The sequence below is a fragment of the Leptinotarsa decemlineata genome, unplaced genomic scaffold (genome assembly GCF_025532065.1).
Source record: "Leptinotarsa decemlineata unplaced genomic scaffold, Ldec_3_MD MMD2_P_RNA_scaffold_7, whole genome shotgun sequence".
Classification (NCBI taxonomy): Eukaryota; Metazoa; Arthropoda; class Insecta; order Coleoptera; family Chrysomelidae; genus Leptinotarsa; species Leptinotarsa decemlineata.
Genome location: NW_027412534.1, coordinates 7,181,210 through 7,207,059, shown reverse-complemented (window position 1 = coordinate 7,207,059; position 25,850 = coordinate 7,181,210). Strand labels below are relative to the sequence as shown.

General features: G+C 36.8%; 2 protein-coding genes across 5 annotated transcripts in view; one reads left to right on the top strand and one right to left on the bottom strand.

The window, feature by feature from the left end:
- The window catches only part of Pde6 (Phosphodiesterase 6), a 169,290-nt gene that overhangs the window by 64,136 nt on the left and 79,304 nt on the right, over window positions 1-25,850 (top strand). For all 4 annotated transcript variants that reach the window (XR_012464294.1, XR_012464295.1, XM_074170285.1 and 1 more), the window contains exon 3: window positions 23,914-24,222. Coding sequence is in view for 2 of the 4 variants with exons in the window: in XM_074170285.1 (XP_074026386.1) it covers window positions 23,914-24,222 (309 nt within the window). In the remaining 2 variants the exon portion in view is untranslated. The remainder of the gene's footprint in view (window positions 1-23,913; window positions 24,223-25,850) is intronic.
- On the bottom strand, window positions 12,641-13,768 carry LOC141480358 (uncharacterized). Its single transcript, XM_074170278.1, has 2 exons — window positions 13,557-13,768; window positions 12,641-13,493 (listed from the first exon to the last, which is right to left on the bottom strand). Exons 1-2 carry the CDS (start codon window positions 13,706-13,708, stop codon window positions 12,782-12,784), a joined length of 864 nt encoding a protein of 287 aa, XP_074026379.1. The 5' UTR covers window positions 13,709-13,768; the 3' UTR covers window positions 12,641-12,781.

The following is a 25,850-nucleotide window of genomic DNA, read 5'->3' as shown; positions in this document are numbered from 1 at the left end:
CAAAAGGCCTTATCATCATTGCCAATTGATGAAGTGTACATAATTAAAAATATGTCAACTTATTCTACACGATTTGGTAAATCAATTTATTAACTTTGCAAGATGTGAGCAATGATAAATTATTTAAAACATGGCTACCAAAACGTATTTCGTTGCAATTCGTGATGACGATATATCTTGTATCAACTCATCAGGTGGTAAATATACGATGATGTAATTTAGGACAGAGCCAACAAAGTTTTGCTGGCATGAAAACGCGATCTCTAGTCAAATTCAATATGATTGAATAATAGTAATAATTATAGTGAATTTCTTTAGGTCATAGCTTACAAAGTTTTTTGGTGTGAAAACGATAACTCTAGTCAAATTCTATGATTGATAATAATAGTAATTATAATGAATTTCTTATTGTTTTATTAATATTCATATATTAGATGATAATTATATGGAAATTAAACATTACTAACTTAGTTGATACACTCACTTTGTAACTACAAGTAAAATGGGAATGTGAGTATTATATCACTGAAAAATGGAGGTTGCTTATTTTTTTTTTATTCGATTTCAGTTCCACCATTTAAAGATGTGGATGCAGTACGCAAGTCAAGATTGGGTCGATATTGTAGATCTCAAATCATCGGTTCAACATTTGTCGTCTAAATTGAAGGTGTTGGGTGATGGAGCCGAACATGCAAGCGTTTATGATATAGTGTATGCTATGATGAAAAACAAATCGAATTATGCCTTTCGTGATGCTGAAACTATTGGAGTGGTGCAGAAGTTTGCAACAAATTTTTGGATATGAATTGGAATGTGTGGCAACTTTGTGAGGTTATGATTGAACTGAACCTAAGAAGATTCCTGTATAGCCTCCAACCATACTTGCCAGAATGGTTATTCATCACTTTGAATTGAATGATGAAATCGAGAGGAAATTGAAGATGGTCGCGAAAATGATGATTATGAGGAAGAAGTTATTTTAGATAGTCTGTATGTTCCCTGTAAATCATAAATAATGTCAAATAAAAAACTTTGTATTATTTTCATGTTTTATTTATTTAATCTGATGAATACAATAGAAAATGATTCACAAAAATAAATATGATATAAAATACAATACATGATATAAGTCAGTTACAAATAAAAAAAAAAAAGATCATAAAACAGTACATGATAGAGTGAAAAAAAAAGTGTCAATATCTCTATGAACTGAACATCCAATGCATTGTATGTTAAAACTGTATCATGCAAAAATTCATGCATATACTTTAGTGTTGTCTGGAAACTTGGTCTTCCTCGTCTCAAACTCAATCTTTATATCAATAGTTGATGATTTTGTTGCATTCGGTTGATGGGGAACAATCGATGACGAATAGTGGATTCTCTCTAAATTGTCCAATGTCCATCAGAGGTTCACTCATATCTTTATCATAATAACTTCGCTGGAAACTCTCAAAAGCTAATAAGCAGGAGCATCAAGTTTTTTATCGAAATTCAAATTCCAACCTCATATGGATAAACTTCAGAATTCAAGTATACTCGAATACTATTGATATCACAGTTGTGAATTTTGTAATATCTTGTGTTCTATCTTCCGATGTGGTAGTACTTTTGGAATGCGATGATTACAAAACGAGGAGTTTCCAATGCGTTAGTTTTTTTGATGGCCCTATGTCTGAAGAAGTCCCACGTAATGATGGTAGTTCATAGAGGTCCCACATACGATACGCCAACTTGATTTTGGCATTCAGACCGCTTTTGTTTATTCTACTCAAAAGTTTAAGCTTGTGTTTATCATCTGGTACAATATGTCTTATTTTCCATTCGATTTATTTATTTCCAAATCAGCATCAACTTCACCTATATTGAGTTTTTGAATGATCGAGCGATAATCAAAATCAATTCCTGTTTGGCATTCAAGATACTTTTGTTGTAATCTTCAGCAAAACCCATCAAATATTTCAGTGGTAGTTTTCCACTAAAAACATGACTGTTTGTATCCAGATATCTTGCTTCAATTGTGAAAGTCCCCAACCAGATGTCAATAATGTGTTAGCATGAGATTGTCCAAATGATATCATGGTTTTCATTGTAGATGTTATCCCAGGTTTTCTAACAACAGCCACTTGTTCACCACCCATTTCATAACGAATTTCGTCAAAGAGAAATGCAATTGCATTATTCGAGAGATAGCATGTTTTCGCTACATCTTTGGGGGTGAATTTACCTTCTATGTAAATGAAGCTCTCGGCAATATCTAGTATAACATCTTGATTATTGATTGCAATTCTGATTTCATCCGAATTCCTGAATAGCGGTGATCCATAGGGCTTATATGTGTGCTCATGTAAACTTATGAGAGAATGATCGAGCACTGGTTCATTGAATATATTCAACTTTTCATTGTTTGTTTCGAGCACCATTGTTATTTTCTCACTTTCAATCCAATCGATTTCAAAATTTAAGATCACTCACAGACAGAGCGTTATGTGCTAACTGTTTAGCATACACTTGTGGAATGAGCTTCTTTTTATGCACACCTTTCTTTTGATAGTGCAACTCGTTTGGGATTGTTCAATGCGATTTTGTCTATTATAAATGAAACCCATAACAACAGTTATTCGATTTTCTTCAATTCCAAAATAATGAAAATCTCTTCTTCACTTCCAAAATCGATAAGGTTATTTTTTTCATCCAAAATACGCACTGTAATGTTGTGAATCAATTGACGACCTTCTGGACTGACAGGCATATATATAATACTGTGTGGTTCTTTAGTGGATTGTAGCCAGGTTCAACATCAATATCGAATGAGAAAAGATGTGGGATTCTTCACCATTTATATATGAACCAGATATTATATTGCAATCTAAGCGGATAAGTCTCACAGTTGTAATGTTTTTATTGGTAATGATGATTCATGTATCTGATTTGGTGAAATATTTCATGAGCGAACCCCATCATTTCTGCTATTGAATTTGGATGTGTCAGATCAATTTCATATTTGGATCGCATTTCACATTTGAATGTATTATTATTGGCGTGTAGATAGAAAATATCATCTGCAACGACATCATTTGGTTTTTTATCATGAAACAATCTGAACATGATATGTTTCTGTATGACGGCATTGATCTCTTCTATTTCATAAGCACCACATGGAATTTCAATTGTCAACTTTTGGGGTATCGATGAGTTGTCATTACTGATTCTAAAACTAACTAAGTTATTAGCTTCAGTTATATTATTGATTGTATTGCACCCATAGAATCCCAAAAGTCCTAATCCATAACGACTGTTCCTATCCAATTCAATTGGTGGAAAAAAATCCGCACTCAAGACACTTGTCCCGACAGCTTGTAGCTCGAACTTTCGTGACATGACTGATGAATATTTTGAAACACATTTCAATTTATTATTGTACACAGCAACAGCACATTTGAGACAATTTACACTTTTTGGAAGGTGTTGTATTGTAATAAGTATCATTTTTATTGATACCAATATTCACATCCTCTATATTACAAATACAACACATAGATTTCCGAGGTATAGGACCGTCATTAACATCCGATTCTGAATTTTGATCGTGGTGGTGGTGCTCATAACAATATCTATGTTTCATTATATCGATGTCATCTTGCAGATGCTTAGGCAACTTTTCCCAAACTAGCAATCTCATGTGCAACACATGCAAGTATCACTTCTTAGGCATATTTGCAAGCATCACTTTATCCATTTTTTTCAAGGTACCATATTTTGAAAACATTCTAAGTGAAAACCCCATTCCCTTGATAGCCTCCCGATCCAGTTTGGTGTTGAATCCATTTTTATTTGGAAAATTATTTAGAGAGAAACTGCAAGCACAAGTGACCACAGAGAACTGTATTAAATTTCTGTTGTCGATCATAGTTATATTTGATTTTTACATTCGAACATTTTCGAAAGAATCGAGTCAATTCCAATGGGGGGGTAGATCTCCAAAACTATCGAAATATGTGACTTCTTTCCCACATTTTTTATATGCCACCCAATGTGTTCCTGGTCCACTTATTCCATCTAAATTAACAATAGCTGTCTCGTTTTGTTTTGGACCTGAAGATGGTAATCTATCACGCATAAAAACACCACGAAAAATGTGGAATTTTCATTTTTTGTGCATAATAACTGAGATCGAGATCAGTAAGAGGCCTCTGAGGTAGGGGTTCAATTATTTTTTTGTTTTGTTTGTGCTTTGTATGGTTTTAAATATAGTCCCTAAACCTTTACGGTATGGTTTGAGATATATTCCACTTCCGCGTTTGCCTAATGCTACAGCCTCCATGGTTTTATTGTGACGATTGGCTTCCATTAAAGCCGCTCTGCTGGCTTTTGCCGAATTCACGGCCTTGGTAATACCAGCAGCGGCTCCCGCCAAACTTCCTAGTGCGGATAGTCCAGCAAAAATTGGTATCAATGGTAAAAGTCCACCGATCTTGGGAACAGGAATTATGCGTGGTGTGCGGATTTTCTTCTTTCCACCGGCAGCTTTAAGGTATTTACGTGCCGCCTGCAATGCCACAGTGATAGCTTTTTTGCTATTATTCGTCACAAATTGATTCCACCAGCTTTCTTCATACATTTCGCACTTTATGGACTATCCCAGCACCAAATGCAACTTTTTTATTTTATTTTTCTTCGTTTGTTTCCTCTTACATTTTTTCTTATTGGTACTACACCCAATGCCCATATGTCTTTTCGCTTTCATAATGTTGGTGACAAGTAATGCAGCTGCTCTTTCCCCAATACTCGCGTCCTTCGATTTAACCCTATCCCAAGCGCTGTATTCAAGTTCTTTGTCGGCTAAATGTCTTGCTGCAAGATCGGATGGATGCTTAGAATATTGAATATCGTTTTTTTGCATTCAATATCTAATTTATTGATTCCAGGGTCGTTACGAGCTAAACGTTGTTTCAATTTTGTACCCGGTCCACAGTATTGATAACCTCCGGGTAGATGTAATTCGAAAGGAAGTTTGTTTATTAAATCATTAACAAAACCACAACCTCTTTTAATTTTACGATCACTTTCAATACGTCCGTATCGTTTGATGGTACACATTGAAATGAATAAGCTAATAACATTTATATAGTCTCCACCACGGCACGATGCGCATTGTAAAACAGAAAGAAAAGTTTGCTGTAGATAATTTAGATGAGAAATTTGGTTGTGGATTGAATGGACAAAGGGTATTCAGACATGGTCCACTACTTCCATCATCAGTTCGAGGACTCATTATAGGACCTTCAAATTGTGGAAAGACGAATGCAATGATATCACTATTAACACATCCACAAGGACTGAGATTTAGAAATGTGTATCTCTATTCGAAATCACTCAATCAACCTAAATATCAGTACTTGCGAAGTGTTTTGGAACCTATAAAAGGATTAGGTTTTTATACATTCAGCAATAATGCAGAAATAGTGGAACCCTCCGACGCTAAGCCTAATTCTGTTTTCATTTTCGATGATGTGATATGTGAAAAGCAAGATATTATTAGATCATATTTCTGTATGGGACGTCATAAGGATGTTGATTGTTTTATCTAGCACAGACATATTCACGGGTACCCAAACAGTTAGTGCGTGACAATACCAATTTCATTATAATGTTCAAACAAGATGAGACGAATTTACATCACATTTATTCAGATCATGTTTCACCCGATGTAACATTCAAACAATTCCAATTGATGTGTGTTAAATGCTGGGAGGACCAATATGGATTTCTAGTCATTGATAAGGATAGAAAAATAGATGAAGGTAGATATCGCAAAGGATTCGATAGTTTTTATATACCCATGATCTTGTTTTTGGAACTTATTCGATCACTGAATATTGTAGTGGTCACTTCACCAACGAATTAAGCTTTAATTAAAAAAAAGGGCATTATGAATACAAAAAAAGATCCTGAAAATAAAAACAATGAAATAAATTTGAAACGTCAACTAGTAGAGACAACAGAAGCTGTCAGGCAGAAATTCAACTCTATCAAGAATGATAATATTGAAAATCGTACGACACTTGAAAGATTGTATGAGCCCATAATGAAACCATTGAATGTTTTATCATCAAACGCTACTTCTAAATCACCAGTGTTATCACCAAATCATGGAACTGTTCAATCTACTTCAAATTATCCCATGAGTACTCCAATAGGAAGAAACAATCTTTTGGTAGTGTATCATCTGTGAATAGTGACACGAGCACACTTCAAGACGATATGAGAACAACTCTATTCGAAACACCATCATCGTCCCACATCGATTCCTCGGATCCTGACATCTCACCTGTTATGAATGAAAGTGGTGAAGATGTTTTGATGAAACATTTGAATAATATAAAATCTAGAAATCCAGCATATGATGGAACATTTGGCGTACGTATGGATCCAATTACACAAAAGCTGAAAATGGGAAGTCTAGTGGTGAATTTCAAAGATGGAAACATTTCATTTTGGGATGCTAATAAAGTGAAAAAATATGAATGCGCAGGTAGTCCAGAATTGTATGATATGATTTTTTTGAAGAATCCACAAGATGTTGATAATGAAGAAACTCGTCAAGTATATTCCAAAATATTGAAAATAACGAATGCTCCATATAAACAATATCATCTGAAGAATGGTTTTAAAAATACAAATTCTAAAAAATTTCGTGAAGTTATCAAACCTCTATTAGACTCACGACAATATCCAATAAGAAGTAGAAGTAAAATTGGTGGAGCACTCAAACGAGTGAAAATGGAGAAAATATATAATTCTAAACCTGTGAATTATGTGTACTGGAATTCACCGAAAGAGTTAGTTGCTCGCCTACGACTATTGGTAGCTTCAAAGTCAGCCGGACATACCGGACATGATAATGAAATAATTTCAATAATTGAAGAATTACGTGAAGAAGGTATAATATATTAACATATTCACATGTAATGATCACTGTCACATCATCATTCAATGCAGTAACATTATCACCTTTTCTCTTTAATCATATTGAAATAGAATGACTAATGAAATAAGTGATGTCAAACGACAAGTTGTTAATGAATTACATAAACCTGCAAGACGTAATTTTCGTAGAAGAATAACCACCATCAAAGGTTTTGCAGATCTATGGCAAATAGATTTAGCTGAACTGCAACCTTATGCAAAAAGTAATGAAGGATACCGATATATACTTGTAGTGATAGATTGTTACTCCAAATATCTGTGGACTGTAGCAGTTAAAGATAAAACAGGTAGTACAGTAACTAATGCAATGAAACATGTACTGAAAGAAGCCAAATACTCCCCAAACACATACAAAGCGATCAAGGGAAAGAATTTTTCAATAAAAGCTTCTCATCTCTCATGCGAGAATATAATATCAATCATTATTCAACATTTAGCACAAAGAAGGCAGCTATAGCAGAAAGAGTGATTCGTACAATAAAGGCATGGCTCTACAAGGAATTTTCGATGAGAGGTCACCACAAATGGCTTGATATTCTTCCAATTATAACTAGTAGATATAATAATAAAGTTCATCGTACAATAGGTATGGCACCCATCAATGTTGATTCAACAACAAAATTAAAATTCAAGGGTATCAATGGAATTGGAGGAAGACAAAGTAAACCCAAATTCCAATTAAATGATATTGTACGTATAAGTAAATACAAACATATTTTTGAAAAGTCTTACACTGCGAATTTTACCACGGAGCTATTCAAGATTGTTAAAATTAATAAAACCATCCCAACGACTTATAATCTTGAAGATATGAATGAACAGCCGATTAGAGGATGTTTTTACGAAGAAGAGTTATTACGAACCGAGAATCCTGACGTATATCTGATTGAGAAGGTGTGAAAGAGAAGAAAAAATAAAGTATATGTAAAGTGGTTAGGCCTTCCTAGCGAACAAAATTCTTGGATTGATGAATCAAATATGGTTTAAATGTATATAATAGTGACTTTTATGAATAAAGTAATATTAAAGTTCATTATTGTTTTCATTTCAATTATAAGTATGTGAACTGAAAAATATTGCAGCGGTAAACATTGCCCCAGCCATTCGCAATGTTCTGTGTATACCAAACCAAATTAATTGTATACTCCATTCCCGCTTATATTTTTCAACTCACGATATTGAAAACACATTATCATTCCCAAAACTAATCGCCGTCACTTTGAAATGCAGTATCCAACTCTTTTTGCCAATTATCTCTCACTGATAATGCTGTCTCATAAAGCTTAGTCGACTCCTCAAGCTCAGCCTGAGCTTGCATTCTCGAACGTTGATGGAATTGCTTATCTTTACCAATTTTTGAACGGAGTTCATCAGCATCTTTAGACATTCTAGCCAATTCAACCTTCGCTAATGCAATCTTGGCATCTAATGCTTCAAGAGTTTCATTATTAGCATTAATAGCTCGCTCACTCTTTTCAAGTTCAGCAATAGTCATCTGTGCCTTTACAAGACGGCATTTTGCTTTCCTTTTCATTTCCCCAAACCGATGGAGGGACTGAAAGAAGATAGCGGTTCAGCTTTCAAATCACTCTTCATTTCTTTAGGAGTACCTTTTGGCTTCCTCTTCGATCTGTCACTTTTCGTTGCGGGTTTTTTCTGTCGCACAACACTTTTGGATTCTTTCTTTTCTTTAAAGTCAGTGACAATCGATGAAGATGCCTTAGTAACCTTCCTCTTGATTGTTCTAGATTTCTTATCAACACCAAGAGGAAGGGTAGATGAAGAGTGTTTGAGTGATGATAATTGCGAAACGATCGGATTTTCAATAATAATTTGCTCATTTGGTTCTGGCACATCTGCAAAGTTAACGAAGTCGTTAATATCAAAATCATTTATCGAATCTTGACTCGATAAATGTAATACTGGAATATTTTCAAAATCAGTCTGATCGATATCAACAAGTGGTGAACCATCTTCAGCAATCAATAGCGGCATAGAGCTCATGATTATTAAGGTCTGAGGAATGATATGTGATAGCAATAGAATGTGGATAGGAAAGGTGATGATGTTACTGAGACCTCACCATTTATAGAAGAAAATAAACTAGCGCATGCGCTCTTTCATCAACTGGCACATGCGCTCTCTCACTAAACTATTCACGCATGTAACAATCTTTGTCATTTAAGAGGAAAACTTTGTGTTGCATGCATGTATTTTTAAATGTTAGAAAATAATACAAATAAATTCAAAATATATATATATTTATTAATAATAGAGGACAATAACGATAATAAAAAATGAAAAATGTTAATATGTCTCTGTGGATGTGGAACGTTCTTTGACTCTATTCCTCAATAGTTGTTGCTCGTGCGTCAAACACCAACATTGAAAAAAATGGATTCTCCTATTGGGGTAGAGTTGACCAACCTTCTCACACAGATCCCAAGTACTTCTACATACATTGCATACATGATTCCAACAATTCATGGAATATGTATCACAACGCAAACAACGTTGCAGTGGAGTTGGAACGGCAGCACAGGTACCACAAATATTTCTACAGATACCTATATTGTTAAATATTATAGGTTCGGAACACTTCAGACACTGTAACTGTTGTTGACGATAATCCGATTTTGTTCGCTTCGGTGAATGAGAAGGAGGCGATAGTTGAATCCGCAACACGCAATCACTACACATACCAGTACATGGATTGATTGAATCCTTAGGTCTACTTATTTGACAAAAGTAGCACACAATAGCCCCTGCAATCATCATTGGGTAGACACACACTTTTGGTTTTTCATTCCACTCTTTTGGAAACGGCATTTTACTAATTCGATTAGAAATATTAAGAGATGACTTACAGAAACTCTGAATGCTCTCTCCTATACCTACGATCTCTATTTATACAAATCAACATCATGTGGAAGTATAGTGGGATAACTTCTCCTACTATTCCACTCTAAACGAGTCAAGTGGGAGTCGCATCACCTCCTATATAAGTTGACTTGCAAACCTAGAGTTCATTCATTCACTCTCTACAACTGTGAGCAAACAACAACAAGATGAATTCTGCAAAAATAAATGCTGCATTAAATAGAATAGCTGCTGTTGATGAAAACAATTGGATAGACGAATCAGATGATGAGGATGTCAATGTTCCGCTAGAGGAAGTAATAGTTGAAGCAGAAGATGTTGGAGTCGATGAAGATGAGATAGACGAAGTTGAAAACGAGGCCAACCAAAGCGACGAAGATGATGACGTGATGGAGTTTGAGAGGGTCATGGATGAAGAAGGAGATGATGAAGGGATAGAAGCTGACACAACTGAAGGTGATGGTGCTATGAGGATCGGTATGCGAACACTCAATGTCAGTGAGACACTGGAAGATCCCTTGGATTTGTATTGTGCATTGGATGCATACGTATTGATCAGCACAATAGATGGAGAGAACAAAAAACTATGTTGGTGCTGCTTTCGGTTTTATTCGCATAGAAACAATAATGGAGGGTGGTATGCCCATGTCAACACCCACAACACTGTCTCAATTATGGAAATGGGACAGAATTGGTGTGAAGCTTGCGAGAGGCCACTAACAAACTTCACCCGAGTATCTACATGTATTATATGTAATAATGTCCAACCTGTGGCACAATAACCGTGGACCTACTGGTCAAAAAAAAAAACAACAGCCCTTTTCAGGGCTACATTATTCACACAAACAGTAGTTAGTTGTATTAGTATTCATAGATTATGTGACAAATGAATACTTTGACTAATAAAAGTCTAAGTTGGAAATTTGTTAGTCTTTGAATATCTATACATTATATGACAAATAAATTACTATTTGTTAGTCTTTGAATATCTATACATTATATGACAAATAAATTACTACTTTGACTGAAAAGTCGAAATTTGGAATTTGATAGTCATTGAATATCTATGCATATGATGAGTACTACTTTAAATGAAAGTTGAAGTTGGCATTTGTCAATCATTCATATGCATATAATGATGAATACTTTCACATACATATATTTCGTTTGAGATTATAATGTTAACATAATGTTAACAATGGTATGAATCTGTTTCTGTTTGAAAGTATAATGGTAGCTCTGAAAAGAGCTATTTTTTTTATTGTTTCAGTCTTTAATTGTAGCCCTGAAAAGGGCTGTTATTTTTTTATTAATCCATGCAATGATATGGACTAACGCTCCTCATCATCAGAAACAATAATTATGGTATCGTCATCTGAATCAGATGATATACTAATGATATCATCCTCATAGTAGTCATCTGAATCAGATGATATACTCATGATGTCGTCGTCGTCATAATCAGCTGAATCAGATGATATACTAATCACATCATCCGCATTATTATCGTCAACAGCATCTATGTCGTCCTGAATACCTTGTTCCACTCGTTCTGCGAAATCATCAGGAAGATCATAGATTCGCTGCAGAAATTGAGCGAAGGTTGTACTCAAATGATCAGACGTTGAATCTATTTCATGTACTTGGATGGGTCCTGTACTCGACATTGTGGAAGAATGATATAGAACTGGGATTGTTGCTATATTTATATTGGAAGAAATGAAATGGAGGGGGTGAAATGTAGAACAGTGTTTGAGATTCGAAAACATCAAGAATGAAACTCTGAGCGATTATTAGGAGAAATTCTAGTGATTATTATGGAAAAAAAAACTAATAAGAGGGAGAGGAAGGGAGGAAGACACTGCCCCAGCCTCGCAGTGCCTCGTGTACACCAACCAAAAAGTGTGTACTCCGTGGAAGGAAAGGAAAGGAAATGATGGACGAGTAGATGATTATATGTCATCATCGGAATTGAGGACATCATCATCGATTAGGATTGGGGATGGCGGAGGACTATCCTCGATGAGGATAGGGGATGGTGGAGGACGTCTAACGTCAAGCTCGTCATCAGCATCATCACCAGAGTCGTCGTCGTCATCATCGTCGTCGTCGCTACTCATTGGGACAATGTCATCATAAGCAGGGTCCCACCATCCGTCAGGATCTGGATATTCCGAGTCATCCAAGTGTCCTTCGTCACTGCCAGTGACATGCTGAACTTGCATCCTGATGTCGTGATCCCGGTATTCGTATGGCGGACTGTGGGGTTCCGTGGTGGAAGAGACAACCTGTACCTGGCTGTTATCCCAGTAATTGAAGTTGTACCCCTGATCCGGGCAGCTATAGGGTTCGGAGGTTGAATCGGGTTCCATCTCGATGCTAGCTGATCAACTGAATGTTTCATCAGATGATTTCTACTTTTATACTTTCGAGAGGGAGTGGGAGAGGAGTGGAACATTGAGTAGGGGTAAATTGTAGTGTGACATAAGACATATTCAATGAGTAGGGGTAAATTGCAAAGTGACATAAGACATATTCAATGAAAGAGATACTTGAATGGATAAAATACAAATGAAATATACTTGTCGATTTCACTATGAAACATGTCTATTTTTTATTTTTTAAATTTTCTTCACATGAAATTATTTACAAGTGATTAGAGAACACAAAAATTGATGTGAGGTATTTGTCTAGAAGAACTTGGAATTGAAATAAAAAAAATAATAATAATAATAAGAGGAAGTGAAGAAAAATGCTCCAACCATCGCATTGTTCAATGTGTACCAAACCAAAAAACAGTGTACACCCTTTATTTCACTTCCTTTTCCTTTATTCAATATAAACTTAACAAATATAAACTTAAAACTACCATAATTAAATACTCCTAACTAACCTAAAACTAATATTATATTTACACTTCATCTACAAAAAGAGTGTCCATAACTGTCACTATTTTTTTGTACAGCTTTATCGAAGAGGTCTCTGCTTTACATCTTTCCTGCAGAGATGCATACTTCCGATCTATTTCGGCCATTTCCTTTTGGAGTTCCCTCCGTCGGTTATCCATTTCAGCCATTTGTCGCTTCATGGTAACCAACGCGGCCTCGCTAGATCGGGCAGCTCGTTCTGCTTTCTTGCATCTCTGCAGAAAAACACTCATCTTTTCACTAACCTCTCCGATAGGCTGTGGCACCAACACCTCAGGATCCGCCGGTGTCGCTGGCAGCGGTGGTAGTCGCGTCACCAACGGCGACAATATCACCAACTCCGGAGAAGGACTCCTCGGAATTTCCACTGCTGCTGGTGCTGCTGCTGGTGTGGAGGCCCTCTTACGAGAGGTCGAAAAACTACCTGCATAAGGATTAGTCCTATTGCAAGTAGCTCGGTACTTTGAAATAGGACCAACCTTTGCTGCAGGTCGTTGGCAAACCTTCTTCACAGCCCTGACTTCCTCCTCCTCCTCGAATAAGTCAGGGCTAGAAGATCTGCACCTAACTCGCGAACGCGAAGTGGTTGGCTGGTCAACCGTCACCGCTCTCGAAGATGCTGCCTCCTCCTGGTCAGCGGACACCGGCAGAATAGACGCCACAGCATTATTCACCTCCTGTGTATTGGTTGCCATTCTGAAAAAGAAGAAATAATACAAAGTTAGTTGATATAAAAAATAACATTCCTAATGTACTTACTCAAATATCAAGTTGGTCGTTGGAACGTACTGCCTTGTTGTGGAGTGGACTGCTCTCGATGAGATGACTTCTCGAACTGAATGTTGTGGAGTGCTCTCCGGAGGGTATCGACTTCGATGCGTGAGCGGTGGGAAAATGGTGGGAGCGCACATGCGCGATGAGGGTAGGGGTGTACATGCGCAAATGTTGGGAGTCGGGGGGGCGGGGCTTCGGGGAGGGGCGGGGCTTCGGAAAGGGGGCGGGGCTTCGGAAAGGGGCGGGGTATCCGAAAAGTTGGTGGCGACGGGGGGGGCCCACTGCCTGGGCTCCGCCCAGGTGGGTGGGGCCTCCGGCCCCAGGTAGGCGGGACATCTGGAGAGACATCTACGCCCTCTTCGCGCGCCTAACCTAACGTATTAACGTATTAACGTAACCTAACCTAGTACGCTAACCTACCGCTATGCAACCGAACACCTAACCTATCGTATGTATTAACGTAACCTAACCTAGTACGCTAACCTACCGCTATGCAACCGAACACCTAACCTAACCTAACCTAACCTAACCTAACCTAACCTAACCTAACCTACAGTAACTATTAACCTAACCTAACCTAACGAGGGAATACTAACCTAACACCTAACCTAACGTAACTATGCAGCTAACCTAACGTAACTATTAACCTAACCTAACGAGGGAATACATTCACCATGTTGGTTCCATTAATACATCATCAGTTGGTTTTGGTTTTGGTTGTATTATTCTATGATTTGGATTAATGTTCAGTCCTGGATATCCCAGTCCACCTGATGATGATGGCCTGACTTTATAGTTTCTCTCCAAAACTTCTTTATGGTTTTTCTCCAATACTTCAACTCTCTGTTCCAGTACATCATACTTTTTCATTGTAGTCCCTGTTATGTTTGACATAGCATCAAATTTTTTATTTGTAGACGCTGTTATGTCAGACATTTTTATGTCTACATCACTTGTAAGTTTGTCAAATTTACGAGTGAAAGTTATCCGAGCCTCTGCAATTTTATCGTCAAATGCTTGCCGGGCGTCCCGAGCAATATTGCCTATTGTGGATTGTATTGCAGCTTGTAGGGCTAGAAGTATAACTTCCTTTGCTCCATTAATTTCCCCCTCAAGATATGATACAGTTACACAATCACTCTTGTCAATTGGTTCACTTGTATTTTTCAATATTTTCCTTTGCATGTCATAATGACCATCTTTTGTTAATTTAAAACCATTCCCAGGAGGACCTCGAATGACATTACCACCCCATTTTCTTTTTCTACCAAACTTATCGATTGTTTTAGACATTGTGCACTCTACGATGATTCTCTTCAAACTGATATTTCTGTCATTTACATTATACTATATATTGCAGTAATTGATTAGGGAAATAGAAATAATACAAATAAAATTTTAATCATTTTATATTCATTACAGTAATACATATACATACATACATAATACATTAATATCACATTACTTCTATCATATATTATTAATTATAAATGGCTACATAAATATCAATATTGAATTTTCCGGTTTTGAAGATATTGAATGATATTTCAATCATTGATCTCGGCAGATAATAAATTAATCAATTGATCCAATGGAGTCTCCTGAGATTGTGATTGTTGAATAATATTACTTATCCAACGAATGTTCTCATTTGGATCGTTTTCATAAAATTCAATATCATTATGACCCCAAGGAAGAGTGTGGGTAGTATTCGGAATGATAAATCGTTTATCGTCGTGATATGATAATGCAACTTTATTTTTTAATTCAGTATACATATCATGTAACACGCTTCTAAATGAATTCATCTTTCTGAATATCATACCACCTTGTTCGACGATTTTTTGATAATCTTCGCATGTCAATTCATTCTTTATTACAGATCGTTTAACCCCTTTGGCTTTCTTAAATTCACCATCAACAGATTTCACATAATATGCTTTAGCACCTGTACCATAAAAACTCATGATTGGATCATTTGGAAATTCATCTTTGAAGTTACCCAAGACTGAACTTGTTACTGGAATATTGAATTGGTTAACTATACTGTAATTGGATGTATCAAATCTACTTATGTTAGTTTTTATGAATTCATAAAAATTTTCTGTGTTTACTTTAAGAATGAGCGAGTCGGTATCTGTGTAAAGTAAAGAGACATTTTCATCAAAGTGTTGTTTGATGCATCCATAGAAAAAGTCATACATGACTGTTTTAGATAATTCTAATATGGAAAATCCCAAATATAATGGTTTATCGTAATGAACCTTCACTCTACCCAATTGAATGGCAACGAAATTATCAGTGAAAATTGAACAATTTTTGAAATTTGGTTTGGCTATGAGAGTGCTGGCACCTATATTTTTCTTTATATTTTCCCAATGTGTAACGAGTCTAACATCAATTCGATTATCTACATTCTACATTGTCTTTCCATACACCGCATTATTCATTAGTTTATAGAAATCTTTAACAGATTTGTTGTTAGACCTATTACGCATTTCAGTATTAAGATCTATATAGGGTTTCATCCAGCATGATTGTTTGAATTTCAATACTCTATGTGTATTCATTACAATCAATCCATTTTTGACAGCTTGCTGTAGATTCCTATAATGAACAATATATTTTCTTTTATCATTCAAATTTGGAATTAATTTGGGAATTTTCGATTGTGTACGAGGTGGTATTATTTTTTCGACTAAAAATGGAAGGTCAGAATGTTTATCATGCAACTCTTGTGGATAATGAATGTCCACTTCAAATACATACCCATACGGACTATCAGTACTCACATCCATCACATCAAGATTAAGAATTTCATTTGGTGTCAACCATGTAAATTCACTTGTTGGTAGAGGTTGTGACATACTGTGACCGTATAGATTTGTTGCATCTAAATATGTAATGAATGTGGAAGGTTCATTGGGATTATAATTGGGTAAAAATCTATTATTTGCTATATGTTTCCTCTCGCTACATTGACTAATTCCACCTCGTATACCTTTTTGAAAAAAGTGAATCATATCAATGTCAGTTAGTAATTCCAATTCAACATTAGTGAACTTCAACATGGCATCCCATGATAATCCAGGTGCAGTGTAATATTGTGCCGGATCTAAGTTATATATCTCTAAACTTGTGGTGCGGAAATTTTCAAAAATATCACATAGTAGCAATACATCCGACTTCAAATACAAATCAGAGTATTCCCCCAAATTCTGACACTCGAATAAATTCCAAACATTTCTAGCCCTATCATAATCAGTTTCCGATATATGTTCACAATTGAGTGTGTCATAAAACTGATTTTTTGTCGGAAGTAATGGATAATTCAATTTGTCAATGTCATCAACAAAACTATATGGAAATACACCTTTCTGTCTCATCAAATTGAATTTCTCAATTTGTGGGAAATGTTTGTGCATCTCCAAACATTGATCGGAGGTCAAGTTTGCACCCAACTTCTCCAACGAATTAGTCATAAATTTATAACTATCGATAAATCTCATTTTGAGATAATTCTTCCTAACCACACCATCTTTATCGGTATAGCTGTGTGTAAAGAGATGCTTCGTGAAAGATATATATTTCTCTTTAGTTTGCGGGATAACATCAACTTTCTCTTTATTCCTATACAATTCTTTTATGAATAAATGACAATCATAACCACTTAAATTATGAAAAATGATAGGTATGAAGTTTGGTATTTTGAAATTTAAATTACATTTCGAGTGAGCGGCATGTGATCTTTTCTTTCCTGTGACATGACAATGATCTCTTACTTTGACGTCACCATCAGTAAATGCTTTATTACATATACCACAAGTTCTGGCTGCAACAAACTGTTCTTCTTCTTCGACAGTTTGTGTATCCATTGGTTTAGGGTTTCTGAGATGATTTTCATGTATCTCTTTCAAATCATCTTCAATGCTACTCACAAATTTCTGAGCTGCATCTACACCCCTATATGTAACAAATTTTGTCAAATCATCATTATATGAACACTTTATCAAATAAGCAAATGAATATGGGGCATGTTTGAATGTTTTAATCGTGTATGAACTTCCAGGATTTGGCTCATTCACATGAATCGGTTTAAGCACTGATTCAAAATCAGCATACACTACAAATGGCACCCTCATTTGCCTCTCAAAGTTTTCAAACATTAGTTTATTTTCCGCAACCATTCTACCATATTTATTGATCTTTAAATTAGTAGTTGGTGTTGTGGTACTAATGTGATTACAATCATACATATTATGACGTAAAAGCAATCTCTCATCAGAAAAATATATCAAACATCCGTCACAAAAATATTTTTTCTGTCTATGAGCTGATAGTTGATTAGAAACTAATCTTGAAAGATCTTTGATCCAACAATAGTGACCATTACCGGAGTCATCAGTTATAAACAACAAATTGACATGTCTCCGGAGTCTTCTCTGTGAGTATCGCAATGGACCAATCACTTCATACTTCATTTTACCCTTCTCAAATGTACTCTCTAAACCGTAAACATTAATTGAAATATCATTCCTATCTTCGAATATTTCGATACTCTTATTATTAACTTTAACCGGAAAATCCATACCTGTGACATCTAAAACAGTGGAAAAATGTGGATATGACGTAAGTTCGGACACTCGACTATCTGCAGGATATAATGCTGATGTTATAGCCCAAGCAAAACAATATTGATCTTCATTACGAACATTCACAACAGCTTTCTTCCATTGAATACATTGAGGCAGCTTCACATATGAACGTCCTTCCAGTGGACTGTATTTATTAATGTTGACCTCGAGAAACAATATTTTTTCACAAGTCCAACCTGAATTATAAAAAAAAAAAATATTACTATTCAATCTTATTGAAATTTTTAAAAAATAAATACCTGAGTCACGATCCTGGAACTCAGTCGTTTGAGCCACAATTACATCACGGAATCCATCAAAAACAGCATTCAAATCTGAAGATTGGTCCACTATTTTATTTTGGGAATTAAATGACTTCGTGTCCCTCGAATCATCAGTCTGAAGAATATAATTCCCAAAAACTTCCATATTCACCTTGATGCTTTTATGGATCCTGATGGCTGATTCCAGTAATTCAATGACCTTCTGCCTAATCTTATTGAAAAATGACATGTAGTCACTGGTTACAATCGAACTCTCCACCCTGTATGTAGCAATGCGGCAATTGAATGCATTCGTTATAATTTGAACACCGTCAGACAATTGAACACATGCATTATTTTTATGACTCATGGTTCTTCGGTGAGAATTCACTTGGCTCATAGGAATTGTCACATTACAACAATTGCACGTATACATAGGTGTTGCATTATCCACTCTCACCCGTTTCACTGCAGGCCCTCCTTGGCAACTCTGGAGCTGATGCCGACGAAGATTATCACTACGAGTGAAAGATTTACCACAGTCACAGGAATACATTTTATATAATAGTTCTCACTAACTCACTTGATGTTAACTGACATAGCCAACACTCGTACGCTTCTTAAATACACTCTGATAGGACCTGTCAAGACGTCATAGCCAACCCCACTTCTCAACTACATGCGCCAAGATTACCTCCCAACTGAATGCGATAACAGATGTCGATATACGAGCAAGCAGTGGTCGTTGCGGTCTCGGAGAGGGTAGACGCTAGGCAAACGGTCCTCGGCTGCCGTTGTGTCACCATCGATAGCGGGGCTAGAGCGAACCTTCATCGCTTCGGGAGAGGTGAGGGCAGACCGATGAATACGCATTACTCTGCCACACGTCGTGGAGTGAACATGTCGCTCTCTAGCCGTTGAACGGTTATTGCTGTGACGTCACTCCACTACTAACTTGGTGCCCTAACACCGATGGAGCATTTATTACTTGGAGGATCTTCGAAGTATGCAGACGTATGTTTGTACATAGACAAACAAGCACATGATGAAACCCTGTACCGTGCATTCTCCTACACACACACATATAAACACACAAAATCTCATATGAAAAAAAAATCTGAACGATCCATGCACCAGACACTTCAAAGTCACAACGCCTTGACTTCACTGCACAACAAAAAAACTTCACCAAACAACAACCAATAAAAAAAGCAATTAATACGTCATAGTGGTGGGGGGAGGCCGAGAATCAGCTGTAAACAACTACTCAAATTGCTAAAAACGACTCTCCTTGATAGGAAGACTTAACAGAGTGTCTCTGATGTGTATTCCTGGTCGTACTGGCCTGGAAGGCTGGTAAAGAAAAAAACATGGCGGCAAAGTAACGGGTATTGAGTGGAGTATACAGAGGTGCGTCAAAATACATGGTGTGTATGGTGTTAAATGAAAAAACATGGCCCAGCCGTAAAGAAAAAAACATGGCGTCAATGTAACGGGCATTGCGTGGAGTATACAGGGGTGCGTCAAAATACATAATTTAAGGAAAAACAACGTGACAGTTCAACGAGACTGTAAAGAAATTATCAAAGAACAATTCGGTCAGGTCAGTCTCAACTCCCTACATAGTAGGTTAATGGACTGACACCTATCAGAAAACAACTACTCCCCTGGCTAATACCACGAAGGGCGTTGGATTATATCCGACAGGTGTCAGTGCAGGATTCTTCACAGAAGTTATTGCTGCATATGCTGTTGGCGATACAACTGCCGCAATTTTCAATTATTGGAACACACTTGCAGACCGGTTTCGGGCTATTTGGCCACTCGTCAGTGCAAGGTAGTGTATATCATCAACATAAAGTCGATGATTTCCGATAATTGAAAATCGAATTCCGTCAGAGTATCATTCCCCGAACTAAGCTGAAGCATACAACAAACAACAGGTTTGTCGTCGCCCCATCTGCCTGTTAACGAGGTAACCAACTGCATATCCGAAATTTGCCCAATTCCTCGTATGAGGAAAGAAAACTTTCACATATAGTCAGTGGGCATACTTGAAGACTGGCTATAAATCAAATTATCAAAGAACAATTCGGTCAGGCCAGTCTCAACTCCCTACACAGTAGGTTAATGGACTGACACCTATCAGAAAACAACTACTCCCCTGGCTAATACCACAAAGGGCGTGAGATTATATCCGACAGGTGTCAGTGCAGGATTCTTAACAGAAGTTATTCCTGCATGTGATGGTTGGCGATACAACTGCCGCAATAGATTTTCAATTATTGGAACACTTGCAGACCGATTTCGGGCTATTTGGCCACTCGTCAGTGCAAGGTAGTGTATATCATCAGCATAAAGTCGATGATTTCCGATAATTGAAAATGGAATTCCGTCAGAGTATCATTCCTCGAACTAAGCTGAAGCATACAACAAACAACAGGTTTGTCGTCGCCCCATCTGTCTGTGAACGAGGTAACCAACTGCATATCCGAAATTTGCACAATTCCTCGTATAAGGAAAGAAAACTTTCATATATAGTCAGTGGGCATACTTGAAGACTGGCTATAAATCTGTGTAGGGAGTTGAGACTGGCCTGAACGAATTGTTCTTTGATAATTTGATTTATAGCCAGTCTTCAAGTATGCCCACTGACTATATGTGAAAGGGACTGTAATATTTCAACGTGCCATCCCTCAATGTGTGTACAGAGTGTTTCAAAATACATCATTTAAGAAAAAAAACATGGCGGCAATGTAACAGGCATTTAACATCATTTAAGATAAAGCAACATGGAAGTTTATAACGTTTCAACGTGTGATCCTTCAATGTGTACAGGATGTCTCGAAATACATCATTCGAAAACAAAACATGACAGTTCAACGTTTCAACGTGCGAAAAAAACATGGCGGCTGCTTGTCAAAAAATCATAAGGTATATAGAGTGTTGTTTTACATGTGTTTCAACCGTTTGGTGTACGTTTATTCGTTATCGTTTCGTCGTCATTATCTCTGGGCATTTTAAGGCATCCGATAGAAGCCTTGTACAACGCCCAACTCAATGTACGTGTGGCTTATGTGAGACTGAGAAGATGCAATTTGTGTATGACAGTGTGAAACAAAGAAAAAAGTGAAAGATGTGATATATCAAAAGGGCACTAAGCCACATCTTCGGTAATAATAATCGGATCATCACGTACAGCACATCAAATGGAAGGGAAAGGAATGCAGAATTAATCGATAAAGAAACAACAAAGATGGCGGCCAGAAGGGCACTAACTTGGGTTGGATTAGGTTAGGTCCAAAGTGAGTGGGTCTATTCGACCCTCCACCGCAACCTGCAATGGTTCATAGTGGCTCACACCTATTCACACCCGACCAAATAATTCCAGCTTCTTAATGAAGCCGATTAGTTTGTATGGTGAATGGTCTTTCAGGTCAGATGGTAAGAGTGTGACTCTGCCGAAGTCCAAAAACCTGAATCAGTCCCCAGCGGGGCAGGCACAAAGTATATGCTCTGCTGTTTCATCGTTGATGAGGTAGTCGGATGGTCAAGGTGCAAGATTCCTACCTTGATACTCGCGACATTCTTTCCATATGGGAGTTTTTGCACGTCAGCTACACCTGACGATGTCTTAGATTCAGCCGTGCAGGGCTTTTCCACCTCTGGGTTTGGTGAAATCTCACTTGAGCGCAAACGTTTGCTAACCTGCTCATGGGTTTGTTCCTCCACCTGAGACATATTCTGCATACGCCCCTCAAGAATTTGGTGCAAGGAGGTTTCATAAGGTACCCCGCTCTTGAGGAGACGACGACTCAGTCGTTCAGTTATTGGATCAGGAGTTAGAGAGTTGAGAAGCTCTCGGTCCCGATCACAATTTACGGTAAGGTCAGTCGAAATCGTAAGTTCGACATCCATAGACTCGCTCCTTATCTAAATTTACAGGGAGGTCAGTTGGAGTCGTTAGCTCGACATCCATCTCCTTTGTAGACTCAGCGTCAGAAATAATTCTTAAGTTCATTCTGTTCATAATAATCCCACGAGTAGCTAGGGAATGAAGGTCAACCACGGCAGAGCCCTGTTTCATCGTGACAAGGCGATGCTACGACTAGAGGGTGCCCGGTATCTCGAAAGTTCCGTAGAGACAGCTGACAGGCTCAGTGTAATTCATCATCTCCGCACGGTTACACACACACCTTAGGATTAAGCCATCGTTGGGGTGCCATTCAATTAGGGAATAACAGAACCATTCCCGTATACAGCGGGGCTACGTGGAAGCAGGCATCCGATGGCCGCTTTGCTCAACCCCCACATTCCAAGCCAATGCACTCGCCAAAAACAGCATGCACAGTGGTTCAGGCAGTGGAAGATGAACAAGGACAGCCAACCCGCCGGGCACTAAGTCACATCTTTGTTAATAATAGTTGGATCTCAATGTACAGCACATCAAATAAAAGAGAAAGGAAAGAAATATAAATGTTTTGATGGCTAAACTTGAGTTCTTTAGTGACATCTGCGTAAAAACTTTGAGCATTTTCATCATTAGATTGTATATTCATTCATTATTAGCTGTAGTTATGTAACCTCAATGTTCACTTTTCGTTCACTTTTATGCTTTGTGTTACTCAATAACAGGGAAACCCATGAGCAACCTTATAATCCTCAATGGGTGTCACTGATTCATTTAATATTACTGTAGTTTTTTCCCAACACTAAATCGTTATTTTCAACACCTCGACACGACGAAGCTAATGCTATTTATGCTATATAGATATAGCGTTAGCTTCGCGTTAGTTTCACTTCATCCGGCCGCCCCCTGTAACCAGTTCTATTTATTATTCGTTTCATGATACCTTTGATTTTTTGCCTAAAAATCGGTGTGTCACATTTTCTGGCCGAGATAACTACTCTTGTAACGATTCGTATGCACCTCATATGTCCTCTCAAAACTTCCGGTTATTAGGAGATAGTCATCAGATGGCATACTTTGTCTTCTACTCCTTGTTTTGAAGTGGTCGATTGTGTAGGTCACATGATTTATTTCGAAAGACCTTATAATCTAGCCCAGTGAAACTACTTCCGGCAGTATGGAGAGAAATTAATTCTTGGCTTCCACATTACCTGTACTATCGATCCGGTTCTATAATTTTTCGCTCGGGTAAGCACTAAGAAGTTGGGTGATATTTTGCTATATTCTATATACATAGAAAAAGTTCTGCTAGAAAAGTGCTATATCCGAAATTTCCATAGATACGAAGGCGAGCAGATATTATTGTCCAACGAGTACTCCTCATTTCAATTCATCTTGTGTGAAAATTTGACTCATGGTGAAAGCGTTACTGATTTGAGACAATGACAAATGCTTTGGTAATCCAAAGTAGATCATTTTTGCTAGTTATGTGTACTTCATTCACCTTTATCTCCATCATTATGTTTTCTTTCCAGAAATGTCAACTTTTTATGGAACTCATCCGTGACGTAGCCAATGAAATAGATATAAATTTGCTGTGTTATAAAATCATTAGGAATGTGAGCATTCTCACCCATGCAGATAGAGGTTCCCTTTTCCTAACAAGAACAAGCAACCAAGCAAGATATCTGGTAGCCAAACTATTTGATGTCCGACCCGACACATCCTTTGACGAAGCCATGAAACTATCAAGATCTGAAGAGCTGAAGATACCATTCGGTGTAGGAATTGCCGGAACTGTAGCTCAAAATAAAAAAATGATCAATATCAGGGATGCGTACAAGGTAATTTTTTGTCATTTTCCAAGTGTGTTTATTTCTGGAAAAGAGTTTTATTCCATTTTCACACACAGATTGAAAAAAAGGTAATTTTTGGGAAAGAAAGGTTTTCGGCTTTCTACTTCTCCATCTTCTTACAAAAAATGTGAGAATCTTCCAAAGGAGGGAAGAAAGCAATTAATTTCAAAATAAACTTCTTACAACGATGTGTAGATCATGCAAAAAGTAATTTTCAGATACAAACTGGAAAAAAAGTCCTTTCAAAATAACTACTTCCTTTAAACTTCGAATTATACAAAAAACAGTTTATACTCCGAACATTCATGGAATTTAATCAGATATCATACACAGAATTGATACACAATATAGTGTATGGCAGAAGTAAAATTTCACTTATATGGAACACTGCCATCGTCAAAGGCGGACATCCGATATTTCGAACACTTGCCCTATTGCCTCTTCAGCACCAATCTGAATAACATTAGAAAGTGAAGTACTCAATTCAGTCATAAAATTACGACTTTATGTCACTAATGAGTGAAATCTACTCATGCTATTGATGGTATAAGTAGGAGATGTAGAGAGACAAAACATTTATTTTCCAAAAATTTATATCTTCTTTGAATATTCCCTTTTTAGTTTTAAAAATATTCCTATAGCTGAAAAGCAAATGAGCGAATGAAAGTCATTGCGTACTGTCATCGATGACATGAGTAGATTCAACTCATCTGTAATATGAAGTCGTAATTTTATAAATGAATTGCATGTAATGTTATCCAGATTGCTGATGAAGAGGCAATAAGTCCATTTCCCAATCATTGAATGCCCGCCACTGGGAATGTCAGTCTTCCATGTAAATAAAATGTTACCTCTTTCATATGCTATATTGTGTAGCCATCCTGTGAATGATGCCTGATTCAATCCAATAAAGATTGTTTGGAGTAGAAACTGAAAAGGAAAAAGTATTTTTTGTATAATTTTTTTTTGAATAATTCAATGTTTACATGAAAGCAGTTGTTTCGATAATATTTTTTCTTTCGTGTAATTCGATGTTTTTGTGGAAGTAGTTATTTCAAGAGGGCTTCATCTTCTTTTAGTTAGTGTATGAAACTTACTTCTTTACATGATCTACACATCTTTGTAAAGAGTGTATTTTGAAATCGATTGTTTTCTTCATTTCTTTTGAAGATTCCCATATTGTTTTTATGAAGATACACAAAGATATTTTGAAACGCATATTGCAGATTCCTTCAGTGTTAGTACCTGAGGAGTAGGCAGATCTAGACCTCAGTATTCCTTACTCACCACTTTTTGAAAATGGCCTTCATAAGACCAAATGTCTAACAACAAAAAATATCAGACGCGGTTCTACTCGAACATCAGAATATCTGGATTTCATTCAGAATTTTGGATGGCTTTAAATTGTATCGAAGGAAAACGATCCTTCGCGAGTCTCTAGCTGCAGTCACCAACTAGGAAAAAAACGGAATAGAGAAGAAATATAAAAATAGATACATATACATACATACATACATGCACATATTTCAGCATACAAATAATGCCGGAATAATCCAAAATTTCACAACGAATATAAATTACAAAGAGAAATATTTTCAAGAAATATAAAAATAGAT

Coding starts and splice junctions, on each gene's coding strand:
- LOC141480358 (XM_074170278.1), bottom strand. CDS start 13,708: ATGTGCGCTCCCACCATTTTCCCACCGCTCACGCATCGAAGTCGATAC. Junction 13,494..13,556: donor ACGACCAACTTGATATTTGA/GTAAGTACATTA, acceptor CTTCTTTTTCAG/AATGGCAACCAATACACAGG.